Here is a 14557-nt window from a genome sequence, read left to right as displayed (position 1 = left end):
AAAATACGAATGCACGGACGGATTCTTTGGATTTTTGTACGCGAACAAAACGCGAGTAAAAGATTTTACAAAACCGCGCAGTAGCGGTGTGAGACGGAAAAGAGGATTTTTTTAATTTTCTGGCATTCAATAAATTGCAGGCGCTTATGTTCAGTGACTAAAAAAATGTGTGCACAAATTATGCAGCACCCGCGTGGTGTCAATTGTTTTGGCGTTCAGCTGCTGGTCGCAAGGTCGTGGTTTCGATCCCGTGCTTAGCGGCTGTAGTTCGTACAAGGCTGAATACGAAAACATCGGTGTGTAGTGCGATGTCAGTGCACGTTAAACAGCCCCAGATGGTCTAAATACATCAGAAGCCCCTCACTGTGGCGTCCCTCATTGCCTGAGTTGCTACGGGAAGTTAGAACCCCGCGATCGAAACCAGATAAAGCAGTAGCGGTGAACGACCAACAACATTCCGCAGTACTGCTGCCCTCATTCCATTTCCTCGACGCCCGTTATGTCGCTGTTTTCGCTAGATGAGCTGGAATCCTAGTGCAGAGTAATTATTAGGCTGTCCAGGCGGGTGTCGACGGCACCATCCCGTTCCCATGCCTCCTCTTCCAGCCTTATCACATGCGCACAGGCCCGCGACAAATTTTCTCGGGACACACCTTCGCGTGCCAGTTCCTCCACAGCGGCCAAGGTGAAAGCGGTGTTATTCGAAGCGACGTAGCCTTTCACCTGGCTCCACACCAGTTCGATTGGATTCAGTTCACAGTGATACGGCGGCAGCCGTACTATTTCGTGGCCGGCGTACTTGGCCAGATCAATACGGGTTCCCGAAAACCTGTGCTTGTGTTGGTTCACTAAATCCAGCAGTTGCACCTTCAAGTGGTCATTCGAAAACGGTATGTTTTTTTCCGTAAGCCAAGACTGAATCTCCACTTTTCGGTTGCTCGTCGACGGCACTTTTTCCCATTGGACGCTGTGGTAAGAAGCGTTATCCACCACGATGACGCTGTTGGGCAGGATACTTGGCAGAAATTGTTCAGTAAACCACTTCTAGAATCGAGCACCATCCATTTCTGAGTGGTAATCAGTAGCTCCTTTGGCTGCCCGAAAGATGAGGAGCGCTCCCTCGACAAATCCTTCTTCACTTCCTGCGTGTGCAATGATGAGTCTGCCACATTTGCCACTTGCACGCGAAGACCAGCAGTCAAGCCCTGCCGAAATGCTTCATCTCGTGAACTCACGGTCGGCTCCGTCCAAACCTTCTTTCGTATGGCCAGCATTCACCCACGACTCATCAATGTAGTAGATGGTACTGCAAAACAAAATTATAATCTCGCATAAATTGTAGCCCAGGAGTTAAAAGCATGTACCATGGTGACAGGTGTAATAATGTATTCATGCACTCCTCGAATTCCGACGCAGGCAGTCTTCCGACAGCTATCAGTTGCATGCACAGCTCTCCTGTTGACGACTGAGCGATGGTGGAGGCGCCGCCGCAGAGAAAAAGGGGTCAACGTGACACGCACTCTATGCGCAGAGCAGTCACATTTTTTTTCAAATACACGAAAAAATTCGTACGTACCGGTGCTGTTTGCGCATCTCCCGAATGGTTCGCAGATAATTTCGCCGTCATGCGATGATATTCTCTTTCAAGTAGCGCCGAGTTCCGCTTGCGCTTTTGAAAAGCAAACCCAATGTCATTGAGCATCCTGCGCATTGTACGCTCACACACGTTCGGCATGTCCATGTCCGGGTCATTTATCACGTCGTTCCGGATCTTTGCAGCAGTGGGCGGCTCGTTTCGAAAAAAATACTTATGCACTTTTCGCCGCAGAGCACCGACAGTAAATGAGTCATCCGCTGCAGTCGCGTATTCCCAGTTTTCTTTGAAACACTGCCGGGCGCCTACCTCAGCCGCTTTCGTTTCGACGATTTCAGACCGTTGCACAAAGCTACTTTTTTGACGCGGGCGACGGTACGCTCACTCACTTCGGTCAGGTCGCTTACTTTCCGGTACGCGCAAGTGGTCGGAAGTCCACGGTGACTATTCCTCATGTCTGCATACACGCTGCAGATCATTTCCTTCGTTTGCTTCGACAGCCAGCGTTTCTTGAACTTGACTCGAATCCTGTCTGCTGAAAACGCTTCCAACCTTTGCGAAGTGGACGAGTCGGAACAACCGGAACCACCCGAACAGTTGGTAGTCGCCATCTTGACTGCAAGGTCGGGGCATGTCGAAAACCCGCGACAGACTTGAGACGAGAAAACCCGGCGGAACCAAGAAAAGTGCTTTAGGCTTGAAAACGTAAATGTGGAAAATTGGTACCGTGCCAAAAATATACCGCAAATAAAGAGCTTTCTGATTTCAATTTGTTTTTGCCGGTAACTGCTCATGCAACTAGGGACTATTTTCAGCTACGTAGGAAGATAATGCGTTTCGGCACTGTAGCTTTGGCTCCATTGCCAAGAAAAAATGTCTCCGAGTATAGACAACCAGACTAACCTGGACTTGCAATCAAGATTAACCAAGGCTAACCAAGCTATGCCTTAACTTTCGCTACGCATATCCTGGCATAGCCGAGCTAAGCCACTGCCAATTTTTAGTATCAAGGGGCTTTATCGCCGGTCTCCGCGCGTGACACCATCACTTAGCTATGCTCCTCTCTGCGCATGCGCTATCCTCTTAGCGGCTTTGCCGCGGCGGATGATATAATAAGCCTCGGAGCGGCCGCTCGCCTTGGCAGAAGGCGCAATGGAAGAAGAAGACGCTTCTGTTGGAAGGTGAAGACGCTTGGCGAGACGTTCTTCACGTACTTCGGGCGTCTCTGACACGCGCTTCGCTCTTCATTCTTACATAGACGGGCAGCCTCACGTCAGGAAATTACTTCGGGGTCGGTAGCAGCAGCTTCCCGTAGGCTCCAAAGATGCCGCTTGCCACACACGCGGCCACCAGCCACGTTGTCTTCTTCCATTGCGCCTTCTCCCAAGGCGAGCGGCCGCGCCGCGGCTTATACCCCTGTCACACGGGCATTTCGAGGGCCCTCGAACCGATAGTCGATCGACTCAAAGGCGATCGAGCGCTGCTGCACGGGCAGTTTCAATGGCGATCGAGTCAATAGCCTATCGAGTCAACGGAGCAGCGCGGAACTCCATCGAGATTTCGAGGGTCTTCGAGCGCTGCCCAAGGTTGCTAGCGTTGCTTCGAGCGGCGCCAAGCGCACTTTCGTACACGACACATTCAAGGTACAAAAGCATGAACAAACATTATTCACCTAGACTTTAATGCTAGCAGTCTGTACAATAATTCTAAAATTGTATCAGACTGGTTTTAACCGCATTAAGCGCGTTAATTTGGCATTGCGTTCTTTGCGTTGTTTGCGTACTTTGCGTTGACAACATGGCGGCGCCCTACCCGCCCGCTTTGCAGCGATAACAACTTCGTCGCTAATCCCTCAAAGCAATATCGTGTTCTAAGCTGTTGTAGTCGCCTTCGATTTGCCCATTCTTACCCTCGCATAAAGTTTCAAGAGACAAATAGCTTTTGTTTTTCAGATATCAAGGCGACTTCCCATGTGTTAAGCCTGACGAAGCAGCGCTCCGACGCAGTTGGACTGGCTTGGCTTTGGCTCGTCTTGTATTAGAGTGGCTACAGCAGTGTCTGCATCTGTCCGTCGCGTGCGTGCAATTAAAAGGGTTTTAAACAACTTGCGCGTATGCATGTATTTAAGCATTTCGTATACATTTATCAAATTTTTGCTATTTTTGTAAAATATAAAGTAGCGATTGTGGCGCCTCACAAGCGTAGCGTGAGACACGAGAACCATTTCAATGGCCATTGAGATTTGCCGTGTAGCAGCGACACAACTCCTTCGAGTTCGATGGTGATTGAGAATTTTGAGGACCCTCGACTCGATCGGCATTGAAACTGGCCGTGTGACAGGGGTATTATATCCTCCTCCGCGGGGCAGCCGCTAAGAGCGTAGCGCATGCACCCTTCCTTTCCTGAAAATCATCGGCGTCTAGAACGTTGTCAATGCCAACGCCAATGAACACAATGGACGCCGACAGCTCTTGCTTTGCATATCCTGGATTAGCTGAGCCAATACACACGAATTTTTTTAATTAACTCATTCCAACACATCAAGAATAATTTCGGAATGCAATTCATTCCAGCTAAACCATTCTGTGAAGATAATAATAATAATTAGTTTTCGGGGAAAGGAAATGGCGCAGTATCTGTCTCATATATCAGCGGACACTTGAACCGCGACGTAAGGGAACGAATAAAGGAGGGAGCGAATGAAGAAAGGAAGAAAGAGGTGCCGTAGTGGAGGGCTCCGGAATAATTTCGACCACCTGGGGATCTTTAACGTGCACTGACATCGCACAGCACACCGGCGCCTTAGCGTTTTGCCTCCATAAAAACGCAGCCGCCGCTGTCGGGTTCGAACCCGGGAACTCCGGATCAGTAGCCGAGCGCTCTAACCACTGTGCCACCGCGGCGGGCCATTCTGTGAAGAAGTTTTCGAGTTTCAAGACAAAGCCATAAAGCTGCGCCGATGTGTACAACGCAGTCCTCCGTGGTCGCGGTATTTTGTCCGTCTCGCAAGGACAAAGTTTTCATCAGGAGACTGCATTGTAAGCAAGGTTATGGATATTTTGTTATTTGTCTTCAATACAAAATTCCGTTCAATATACCCTGCTAGGTAGAAAAAAGTCGAGTCACTTCTGCTACGTGCTCATCGTGGTCATGCGCTGGCATACAAGCTTAATTCTGTTCACGAGTGGAAGGCCTTGACGCTGCATTTCAAGTCTGCTTATCTGGGCGTGCTCCATCATATCTGTCTTCAAAGTCTAGCAGAGAATCTAGCACTGTCGCAGGATGATTACCCTGCGATACTCATTTTATGAGCCCATAAAAAGAAAGGAAATTGCCTCGGATTAAAAATTGGGTCAGTGTATGGTGCTGGTTGCATCCTGAAGACTGTCTTATGATTCCGATCAGATTCTCAAGAGGATCTTGGCTAACCTTTGAAGTCATCAGATATCAGTACTTCAGCTTTTCTGTCAGGTATGTCAACAGTTCGAGTGTGCGAAAATATTCAAACGAAGAACAGCAGCTGTTGACGCGCTCAGAAAACCACGACCAATTTTTGCAAGCCTCTCTTAATTGTCGAGAAATGTTAAAAATTTCATCATACGTGAACGCCACCATATGAGAACAAAAACGTGAAGTGACCCCGAGAACCGCGCAAACCAGTGCAAAACTGCACAACGGAACAACAACGAGACTCGCTGCGGTGGCTCAGGGGTTAGCGCTCGGCTACTGATACGGAGTACCCCAGTTCGAACCCGATTGGGGTGGCTGCGATTCGATGGAGGCGAAACGCTAAGGCGCCCGTGTGCTGTGCGATATCAGTGCACGTATAAGAACCCCAGGAGGTGGAAATTATTTCGGAGCCCTCGGGGGGGGGGGGGGGGGGAGACGCTGCGAGCTGCCGAGGCGAGCGGACGCAAGTTGCATGGGCTCGACGAATTTCGAGCTTTTCGACCCGTTCAAACCCATTGGACCATCAAAATTTTGGTTGGAATCGACGGCGGATCAGAAGAGGACCACTTGGACGCCAAATTCAAAACGGTCGGACACATTTTTTTTATTTTGCCGGACTTTGAATTCCCGACGTGGTCGGCCGCACGCTAGGCCTAGCTAGGCCTAACACGAGTACGGGGGTTCCCGGGCTCCCCTGCCTCGGCCCGAGAAGATATGCAGCCCGGAATGATGTCCCGACTAAGTAAACAACCCGGGAATCGACGTGCAATGGAAGGACCGACCAGGGATTTTGCCGAAACCCAAGACACGGAGGAAGACTACCTCGACGCCGCCGGCCCCGGACTCGTGGAGAGCCGAGGCGGACAGGAGGCAGGCAGACAAGACCCGAAGTGCGGCACCCCGTTAACAAGATTTCAGGAGGAAGAAGGCCATAATTGGGAGATCGCCTTGTCCAAGCGACAGAAAAGGCGCCAACGAGACAGCGAGCGGAGCGGCCATACGGCGGCTGCGAAAAGGAATGGAAAAACCCCAGAGGGAGCGCGGAGCACAGCTGGCGCGCCAGCTGCTGCGAAGCAGAGAGGAGCAATGCGTAGAAGACTACCTCCGCTCCCGAAGGACGACCTCAAGATAGTCCTCAGGCCGAAGGGGCTCATCGTAAGAAATTTACAGACCTATCAAGTGGCTCGAGCGGTGGTAGCAGCAACCGGATCGAGGTGCAAGGCGGATGATTTAATCATCAGACTACGCAACGGCTCAACCATTATCGTGAGCACGGACAATGAAGAAGCGGCCCAGCTCGTGAGACACATTACTCAACTCACGTTCGGGGACCGCACCTAAGCGGTAAATGCACACGTGGTAGTACCGGAGGACACGCAGCGAGGAGTCATTCATGGCGTGGACCCAGGTACCTCGCCAGCGGAGCTCAAGGCAAATTTAAGAGTACGGACGCAAGGAGTCAAGATCCTCGCCGCCCGCATGCTAGGAAAGTCAAGTACAGCAGTCACCACCTTTGACGGCCCCATAACCTCGAAGCAAGTGCTCTACTACGGAGGGGAGATGTGGTGTTATCCATATCGCCCCACAAGCCAAGTCTGCTACATCTGCTGCCAGCAAGGCCATCGGTCCGACGTTTGCCCGAACCCCGAGACCAAGGCTTGCAAGCAATGCGGTGAGCAAAACCCGGCGGAAGAAAATCAATGTACGCCCAAATGCCTGATCTGCGGAGTAGACCGCGCGACAAGCACGAGGGACTGCAAGCAGCGCCTCAAGACAGCCGAGGAGCTGCGAGGACGACCGACACAGAAGGGCCAGCGGTGCAGCCGCAGCAGGAGCCGGAGCCGCGGGTGGTGGCCGAGGTGGTTCGGAGAAGAAGAGACGGACCAAACCCAGGGCCGGAGCGGAAACGAGCACGAGTCGAGGAGCCGAAGCCGCAACCGTGGCAGGAGCCAGAGCCGAGGCGCCAGCAGGGACGAGTCCTACTCACAGTTGGGGAAGCAGAACGGCGGCCCGGGCCAGCGGCAGGGGCAAGCACAGCAACAGCAGAAGAAGAGCGGCGTTAAGGTGAGCTGGGGAGCGGGTCCTCCCAAATCACTTATTCCGCACTCGGGGCAAAGCACTAACAACAATAACATGCAAACAAATAGCGAGATGAAGCTAGCCGAGGAAAACAAGGCGCTCAAAAAAGAGCTAGAATTATGCCGCGAAGAGACGAGGCAGCTGAAAAAGAGCATAGACGACCTAATAAGGGAAACGCAGTGGCAAATGCAGGCAGCGTGCTCGCCTGAGAGATCACCACCGCCGCCAGTCGAGCAACCCACACGACAGTCAGAAGAGCAAAGTTTCAGAGATGAGATGAAGAGCTTTATGGCAACAATGCAAAGCCAAATACAACAGAGAGTAGCGCTGCAGGATCAAAGCTTCCGCCCCTACGTAAAAACCAAATACGCAGAAAACCATAAACGACGCCAGAGATAGGCTATACAACGAGAGGAGATTCGGAGCAGAAACCCAAAGTACAAACACAAGCAACAACACAACATGGCAGGACAAAGCCAACTAGAGCTGTGGCAATGGAACTGTAGGGGCTACCGGCGTAAACAGGGGCTCCTACAGCAGTACATCAACACGAAAGACACACCACCAGACATTATCATGCTTCAAGAAACCAACACTATACTCGCGCTAAAAGGGTACACATGCCAGGAAAGCGGACGCACTGCAACCCTCATCAGTAACAAGATAGTAACCATAGCACACAAAGAAATTGAGGGTACTGTTGCAAATGGGTCGCAAGCCCCAAGGGTAGCGTTGGCCTGGCGGCCTGGGGCACAGCTGGAAACATCCGAAGGTCCTGGCAAAGGATAAGTCGACTGCCAACAGAACAACTTGTTTATTCTAGCATCGCAAAAAAGCAGCCGGTCAGGTCGACCAAAGTGGAGAAACGGGCGACCACGTTACTCGACAGAAGAAATCGAAGCCTTTCTCTTGGCGTCCGGGGCAGCTGCCTTTATACCCTCGGAGTCAAGGGCAAGAAGGAACGGCTCGGGATGAGGCGCACGAGACGGCGACACACGGACACGTTGAGACGTGACGTGACGCGTCCGCCGGGCCGGCGCCGGTCAGACCTCCTCGCCTCCCAGTTGGGGAGCTCCTCTCCCCGGCTGCCACGCTTTGACAAGCGTGGGCACCAACATGCACACACACACACACACACACACACACACACACACACACACACACACACACACACACACACACACACACACACACACACACACACACACACACACACACACACACACACACACACACACACACACACACACACACACACACACACACACACACACACACACACACACACACACACACACACACACACACACACACACACACACACACACACACACACACACACACGCACGCACACACGAATACACGTGGAATTGAAACCTGCCTGGACGCGCTTGGCGGGAGGCGTTGCGCCAGCGCTGAAAGGGCCAAAAAGTCAGCCACTTTGAACGAAGCCCCAGCGTCCGTTGCATCCGCGCCGGCTATACCGCGCGTCGTAGGAGAAACGTAACAGACCGCCCCGCCGGGAGGAGATCCCGATGGTCAGGGGGCTGCATCCGCTGTCCGGGGGGATGTCGCTCAATGATGCTCGTAATCGAAATCGGTCGTCCCTCGGCGTGGCCTGAGCGCAGCGCACAGAGAAGGCCTCGTTCTCAGGTTCAGGTTCACACAGGACACTGCAAAGTGACTTCGGGAGAGTTGCCATTTTTGTTCTCGTTCCCAGCAAGCGTTAGAACTACGCCGAAACGCAACCGCTCAGTCAGCAAGCACGACACAACCCTCACTAAGCTCTGCCAGGCTCTTTCCCCTTTTATACTACTGCCTAGTTCCTTACAGTAGTCAAGCAGCACTCAGAACGCGTCCACAAATGGGAAAATTGCACTAGAAAGCACGTCATCACTTTGAAACACTAAACAAAAGCCGTATGTTAAAAATCCTGCCTCAGGAAGAAAACATCAGTAACAAACAACTTTGAGGCGGATTCCTACGTTAGGGGCCTCGACTTAAGCCATCGGCGTTGCCGTTGAGACTCCCCTTTTGTAACGCACCTCAAAGGAATATTGTTGCAAAGCGAGGCTCCAGCGCAGGAGGCGGCCATTTTTGGGAGAGATGGTCTGCAGCCATTGGAGAGGGCAGTGATCCGTCTCAATGATAAACCTCGAGCCGGCTAGGTAGCATGACAATTTCTGAACGGCCCACACGAGACACGCACACTCTTTCTCGGTGGCGCTGTACGCCTGCTCACGACAGGTCAGCTTACGACAAGCAAACAGGACGGGGTGTTCCACTTCTCCATTTTCCCGTTGGCACAGTACAACGCCCATGCCTCGCTCACTAGCATCGCACTGAACAACGAACCCTTTTGTGTAGTCTGGCGATCGTAGCACAGGCTGGCTTGTTACGGCGCTCTTTAGGGCGCTAGAAGCTCTTTCCTTTGTCTCGCCCCAGACGACTGTTTGGGGCTCTGTTTTTCTTAGAGCATCCGACAGGGGAGCCGCGATATCGGAGTACCTGGGGATGTACCTCTGATAGTAGCCGGCGACACCTAAGAACGACCGAATATCGGTCTTCGTGCGCGGTTGCGGGAAGTCTCGCACAGCGGCCACCTTTATTTCAGAGGGGCGGCGACGACCCTGTCCAATCACGTGACCGAGGTAGACAACCTCGGCCTGTGCTAATTGGCACTTGGGAGCCTTGACTGTCAAGCCCGCTTCGCGCAGGCGGGTTAGCACTGCCCACAAGTGTGCCATATGCTCAGACCAGAATGCGGAGAATATCGCTACGTCGTCTAAATACGGTAAAGCGAATTCTTCCTGTCCCCGCAACATTTTGTCCATGAGGCTTGAAAAGCAGTATGGCGCGTTCTTCAAACCAAAACTCAAAACTTTAGGACGGAATGTTCCCATTGGTGAAATGAACGCCGCATACCTACTAGCCTCTTCTGTAAGTGGAACCTGCCAATAACCCCTGACAAGATCTAGGGTGGAAATAAACTGAGCGCTACTAACTTTCTCAAGGCGCTCCTCGATGCTAGGGATCGGATAAATTTGATCCTTAGTGATGGAATTAAGCCTGCGGTAGTCGACGCAAGGACGAGGTTCCTTGCCCGGTACCTCAACTAAAATCAAAGGGTAGGTACAATCACTCTGACCCGCCTCAATAACACCGAGCTGTAGCATTTTCTTTACCTCAGCCTCCATAATATCGCGCTGGCTGGGTGACACCCGGTACGCCTTGGATCGTACTGGCTCTGGGGAGGTAAGTTCTATTTCATGAGTAAGGACAGAAGTCCTACCAGGCCTCTCAGAGAACTGACCTGGTGAAGTTCGGTTTTCTGCTCAGGCGACAGCGGTGCTTTACTGAGTAAGTCACTAATGACCCGATCGGTGTCTTCCCTGTTCGTCACTGAGCCTAGTCCCGGAAGCTCGACCGGAAGCTCTTCGGGAACGTTTACCATCATACACACCACTGCTTCCCGTTGTCTATAGGGTTTGAGCAGATTACAGTGGTAAACTTGCTGTGCTTTCCGTTTTCCTGGCAGACTCACCACGTAGTTAACGTCCGACAGTTTTTGAACAATCCGTGCTGGGCCCTCCTACTGCATGTCGAGTTTGTTTTTTAGCGATGTGCGCAATATCATTACCTCATCGCGCACCTCAAAACGACGGGCCCTGGCTGTCCGATCATAATAAACCTTGGCCCTCTGCTGGGCCTTTGGCATTGCTTCACCTGACAACTCCTGTGCCCTTCTTAAGCGTTCGAGGAGCCTAAGCACGTACTCGACCACGACTGGGTCGTCGCCCCTGCCTTCCCACGAATCTCGAAGCATGCGAAGCGTAGACCGCAGCGAGCGACCGTACACCAGCTCAGCTGGCGAAAACCCCGTAGCCGCATGCGGCGCGGTCCTTAATGCAAACATCACCCCAGGCAGACACAGCTCCCAATCACTTTGTTGTTCAAAACACAATGCTCTCAACACGCGCTTCATGACGGAGTAGAGCTTCTCAACGGAATTCGACTGTGGGTGGTACACTGAGCTGTGTAACAGCTTTACCCCACACCTTTCGAGAAAGGCTGTCGTCAAAGCGCTAGTAAACACTGTGCCCTGATCTGACTGGATTTCCGCAGGAAAACCAACTCGCGCAAATATGGACAGTAGTGCACTGACTATCTCAACTGAGCTGAGTTCTTTAAGCGGCACTGCTTCAGGAACTTTGTCGCTGGGCAGATCACAGTCAAAATGTGTCTGTACCCCGTGGCTGTTACCGGCAGAGGTCCCACTGTATCCATAACGAGCCGTCTAAAAGGCTCCGTAATGATAGGTACCAACTTCAACGGCGCCCTCGATTTGTCCCCTGGTTTGCCAACACGCTGACAGGTGTCACATGTCCTCACAAAGTGTTCTGCGTCACGAAAACACCCTGGCCAATAGTACTCTTGCAAGAGGCGGTCCTAAGTCTTCTTAACTCCCAGGTGTCCGGACCACGAACCGCCATGCGACCAGCGCAACAGATCCTGACGGTAGCACTGAGGCACGATCAGCTGATCGAACTCCACTCCCCTGCGGTCTAGATACTTCCGGTACAGGACCCCACCTCTTTCCACAAAACGAGCATTTTTCTTGGCGATACCTTCCTTGACATTGCAGCGCATGTTTTCTAGGCTGCCATCCTTTTTTTGCTCGGCTATCAAAGCCGACCGGCTGACTTTTAGCAACCTATTAAGTCCATCTGACGTAGGCGCGATGAGCAAATCTGCAGATAGCTCTTCTAACTTTCCCGGGTCGGGCATTTCCTCTCCAGTACCTGGTGCCTTCAACGCTACAGGCTCAATTTTATTCAGTTCGGACGTGCTCTGAATATCAGCTTGCTGCGCCTCCGACCCTTTCTCATTGTTCGACAACGTCGGCCCCGCAACTACCGCCTTTGCAGCAAGCTCCCGAACTCTCGATCTGGTTAAGGCCTGAACGCTAGCCTCACCAAACAAAAGCCCCTTCTCGCGCAGGAGGTGATCGGACCTGTTCGAAAATAGGTACGGGTACTGGGGGGGCAGCGTAGATGACGCTGCGGCCTCCGTCTGAAGTGCTCCGAAAGATCCTTCAATAAGCACTTTTGCTACGGGCAGACACACGCTATGAGCTTCCACGGCCTGCTTGATCCATGCGCACTCGCCCGTGAACATATCGGGTTCTACGTAAGAGGGGTGAACTACATCCATTGTAGCTGCGGAATCACGAAGCACTCGGCACTCTTTCCCGTTCACGAGGAAGTCTCGCATGTAAGGCTCGAGAAGCTTCATGTTCTCGTCAGTGCTGCATAATGACAAAAACACGACTTTTGTTTTTGTTTCTGGACACTGCGCCGAAAAGTGACCCGGCTTCTGGCACGTATAACACACGCGCGCTTGCCTCGTCTCGAACCGCTTTCTGCGTTCGGCTTCGGCTGCCGCCGTCTCCTTACGTTCGGTCGGACTGCTTTCACTCGCATCCGCACTACGTGTGTCCCCCCTTGCTCTCATGGGTGTGAACTTCGGCCTCTCAGACTTGGAGCCAAATTCACCCTTTTGACCGTCCTTAGCTCCGCGAGCCCGACGCGTCACAAACTCCTCGGCTAGCTCGGCGGCTTTAGCCACTGTACTAACGTCTGGCCTATCCAAGACCCAGTACCGCACGTTCTCAGGTAACCGACTATAAAACTGTTCCAGCCCGAAACACTGCAGAATTTTCTCGTGGTCACCAAACGCTTTCTCTTCTTTGAGCCACTCCTGCATGTTTGACATAAGCCTGTAGGCAAACTCTGTATATGACTCACTTCTGCCTTTTTCATTTTCCCTAAACTTCCGACGGAACGCTTCCGCTGACAGCCTGTACTTTTTTAGCAGACTCCATTTCACTTGGTCGAAATCCTCTGCCTCCTCTCTCTTCAAGCGAGCGACTACGTCGGCCGCCTCGCCGGGTAACAAAGTGAGCAAGCGCTGTGGCCACGTTTCCCGAGAGAACCCCTGCTTCTCGCAAGTTCGCTCAAAGTTAACCAGGAACAAACCATTGTCCTCTCCAAGCTTAAACGGCCGCATCAGGTCAGTCATTTTGAACGATACTCGTTCTCCTGCACCGTGTGCCTCACTTCCATTACGAGCGCGTTCCATCTCTACCTCGAGACGCTTCATTTCCAAAGCGTGTTGACGGTCGCGCTCTTCTTTCTCTTTATCTTTTTGTTCTTTACGTTCGCGCTCGTCTTTCTCTTTTTGCTCTTTACGTTCGCGCTCCTGTCTTTTTGCTCTCTCCTCAATGGTCTCAAGGCATTCCGACAGCTCGTCATCCTCAGCCTCCAACTCAAGAATAGCCCTTAGCAGTTCTGGTTTTCTGAGTTTGTCTGAGACATCCAGACCCAACTCTCTTGCAAGCTCCAGCAATTTCGGTTTGCGCAACGACTTCCAATCCATGGCTGCTCCGAATGCTGCTTTCTCTACTGCCTACTATTGTCTTGCCGCAAACTAACCCGGCAGCAACGACAACCACAATTACCAGCTCTGTTTCTGACACTAACAAAAGCCTGGCAAAACTCAGAAGAACAAAGTCCCGCACTCACCAAACCTCGCAGCCAAGAATTCAGCGCAGTCGTTCCGCTGCAGGCAACCAGTCATCACACAGGGCTCGTTGCACTGCTCCCGGATGGTCGTTGTGCTGCTCAGCATACAGTCGACCGCATATCTTCGCTGCTGGCCTCCGTTGTCGCGATCTCACCGCTGGCAACCAGTTGTTGCAAATGGGTCGCAAGCCCCAAGGGTAGCGTTGGCCTGGCGGCCTGGGGCACAGCTGGAAACATCCGAAGGTCCTGGCAAAGGATGAGTCGACTGCCAACAGAACAACTTGTTTATTCTAGCATCGCAAAAGAGCAGCCGGTCAGGTCGACCGAAGTGGAGAAACGGGCGACCACGTTACTCGACGGAAGAAATCGAAGCCTTTCTCTTGGCGTCCGGGGCAGCTGCCTTTATAGACCGTTTACAGCGCGCAGTTCTTCCGTTTGAGACCAGATGGCGCCACAGACGCGCTCGGAACACGGCGCCATTACGCACCTCGTAAGTCGCCGGAGTGTACGCCTCGATGCAGTAATGAAAATATCGCGGGTGGCTGCCGAAGTGTTCTTTCTGCGAAGATGGGGAAAGGCAGAGGAAATACGTGCTTTATTGTGGATTGCAAGAATTGCGACAGAGAGTTAAAGGTGCAGGATGCGATCGTTTGCGAGCCTCACGGAACCGAACTGCACAAGGAAGTACTGCCCCTGTTCGCGCCCGTTTGCCATGCATCATTTCCGAACGGGCGAACGCGACAAACACGTCCGCCAGTGCTAGATGGCCAATATAGAAAGAAAGGTTACGATCTTGGAAAATCTGCGAGGGTAAGTGCGCAACATTGCTTCATGATCAAAGTGTTCCGCC

General features: G+C 52.3%; 1 protein-coding gene across 1 annotated transcript; it reads right to left on the bottom strand.

Moving 5' to 3' along the window:
- Positions 1 to 1044: 1044 nt before the first annotated feature.
- Positions 1045 to 14067, bottom strand: LOC144095611 (uncharacterized). Its single transcript, XM_077629283.1, has 3 exons — positions 12003 to 14067; positions 1236 to 1306; positions 1045 to 1142 (listed from the first exon to the last, which is right to left on the bottom strand). The coding sequence occupies exons 1-3, from the start codon at positions 13559 to 13561 to the stop codon at positions 1045 to 1047; spliced, it is 1728 nt and encodes a 575-aa protein (XP_077485409.1). The 5' UTR covers positions 13562 to 14067.
- Positions 14068 to 14557: the final 490 nt, after the last annotated feature.

The sequence above is a fragment of the Amblyomma americanum genome, chromosome 6 (assembly GCF_052857255.1).
Source record: "Amblyomma americanum isolate KBUSLIRL-KWMA chromosome 6, ASM5285725v1, whole genome shotgun sequence".
NCBI lineage: Eukaryota > Metazoa > Arthropoda > Arachnida > Ixodida > Ixodidae > Amblyomma > Amblyomma americanum.
The sequence above is the reverse complement of the archived record's forward strand: the minus strand, read 5'-3'. Positions and strand labels throughout refer to the sequence as shown.

What these genes read in the sequence shown, in the direction of transcription:
- LOC144095611 (XM_077629283.1), bottom strand. Translation starts at nt 13,561, where the DNA reads ATGGATTGGAAGTCGTTGCGCAAACCGAAATTGCTGGAGCTTGCAAGA. An exon ending in TTGTCGAACAATGAGAAAGG is followed by an intron (nt 1,307 to 12,002) that starts GTCGGAGGCGCA and finishes TTTGTTTTGCAG; the next exon opens with TACCATCTACTACATTGATG. An exon ending in AGGTTTGGACGGAGCCGACC is followed by an intron (nt 1,143 to 1,235) that starts GTGAGTTCACGA and finishes TTGCACACGCAG; the next exon opens with GAAGTGAAGAAGGATTTGTC.